This window comes from Mandrillus leucophaeus, unplaced genomic scaffold (assembly GCF_000951045.1).
Source record: "Mandrillus leucophaeus isolate KB7577 unplaced genomic scaffold, Mleu.le_1.0 Scaffold280, whole genome shotgun sequence".
NCBI lineage: Eukaryota > Metazoa > Chordata > Mammalia > Primates > Cercopithecidae > Mandrillus > Mandrillus leucophaeus.
This window is the reverse complement of record NW_012102921.1, coordinates 39,579-40,920: the sequence shown is the minus strand read 5'-3', so window position 1 is coordinate 40,920 and position 1,342 is coordinate 39,579. Positions and strand designations below refer to the sequence as shown.

Below are 1,342 nucleotides of genomic sequence, written 5' to 3'. Positions count from 1 at the left end.
GATTGTGCCATTACACTCCAGCCTAGGCGACAAGAGCAAAACTTTGTCTCAAAAAATTAAAAATAAAAACTAAAAACCAACAAAAATTTTAAAAATTATTCCAACAGCATTTTGCATGTTAAAAAAAAAAGATGTCACCTCTTTTCTCACATTTATTTCTTTGTCCCCCTCTCTCCTTCCCTCCATGTTCCTCACACTGTCATCCCCACCTCAGGGGAAGAGGGTGCAGAGACAGATCCCGAGGCTGAGCCGGAGCTGGAGCTGTCCGACTACCCCTGGTTCCACGGGACACTGTCCCGGGTCAAGGCTGCTCAACTGGTTCTGGCAGGAGGGCCCCGGAACCACGGCCTCTTCGTGATCCGCCAAAGTGAGACTCGGCCTGGGGAGTACGTGCTGACTTTCAACTTCCAGGGCAAGGCCAAGGCAAGTGTGTTGGCGGGGCCGTGGGGGTGCAGTGGCCAGCCCTGAGGGAGAGGGGTCATGGTGACCCCGGTCCTAAGGCTGTGCCTCGGAAGCAGCTGCAGGCGAAGCGGTGTGGCATGACTTCCCATGGGCCCCGCTCACCCCAGCCATGCTCCGTGAACCACCTGCGTCCCTCCTACACATCACTGAGGGACTGCAGTCAGCCCTATTTCAGCCTCTCCGTTCTCCAGAAGGGGATCTCCTAGCACTGGATCTTCTGAGGGTCTCCACCCAGAGGTCCCGCAGTGCGGGGCTGGAGCCAGCCAAGGCCCTCAGAGCCCCACCTTCTGCCCCACCCCCGCCAGACAGCCCCTCCTCCCTGCACAGGTCAGGTCACCAACCCGAGAGGCACTCACGGGCAAGCCCTAGAGACCCACCAGGGGAGGAGGACCTGGGCTGGGTGGGAGAGCTGTGCAGGGTCTGGGGGGTGGGGTTCAGCATCGGAGGGGACAGCCTGATCAGAGCCCTGCAGGGGAGGGAGAATTGTGGAGGGGAAGACAGGCGGGAAGGCGATCCCAACAGCGCCCAGCTGGATCAGAGGCATAATAGTACACCCAGGCGGTGTGCTTTCAAGGAAGAGGGTTCTGTGCTATATTAACCTAAAATGCTTTGGTTTTTTGTTTTTGTTTTTTTTGTTTGAGACAGTCTCGCTCTATCCTCCAGGCTGGATTGTAAGTGCAATCTCAGCTCATTGCAACCTCCACCTCCCGGGTTCAAGCGATTCTTGTGCCTCAGCCTCCCAAGTAGCTGGGATTACAGACACGTACCACCACACCTGGCTAATTTTTATATTTTTAGTAGAGACGGGGTTTCACCATGTTGGCCAGGCTGGTCTCGAACTCCTGACCTCAGGTGATCCCCCCGCCTCGGCCTCCCGAAG

General features: G+C 56.3%; 1 protein-coding gene across 1 annotated transcript in view; it reads left to right on the top strand.

Annotated features, from left to right (window-relative positions):
* Window positions 1-1,342, top strand: part of SH2B2 (SH2B adaptor protein 2) — a 37,515-nt gene that overhangs the window by 32,634 nt on the left and 3,539 nt on the right. Inside the window, exon 8 of the mRNA XM_011985212.1 lies at window positions 215-423. Within this exon, the coding sequence (XP_011840602.1) occupies window positions 215-423 (209 nt within the window). The remainder of the gene's footprint in view (window positions 1-214; window positions 424-1,342) is intronic.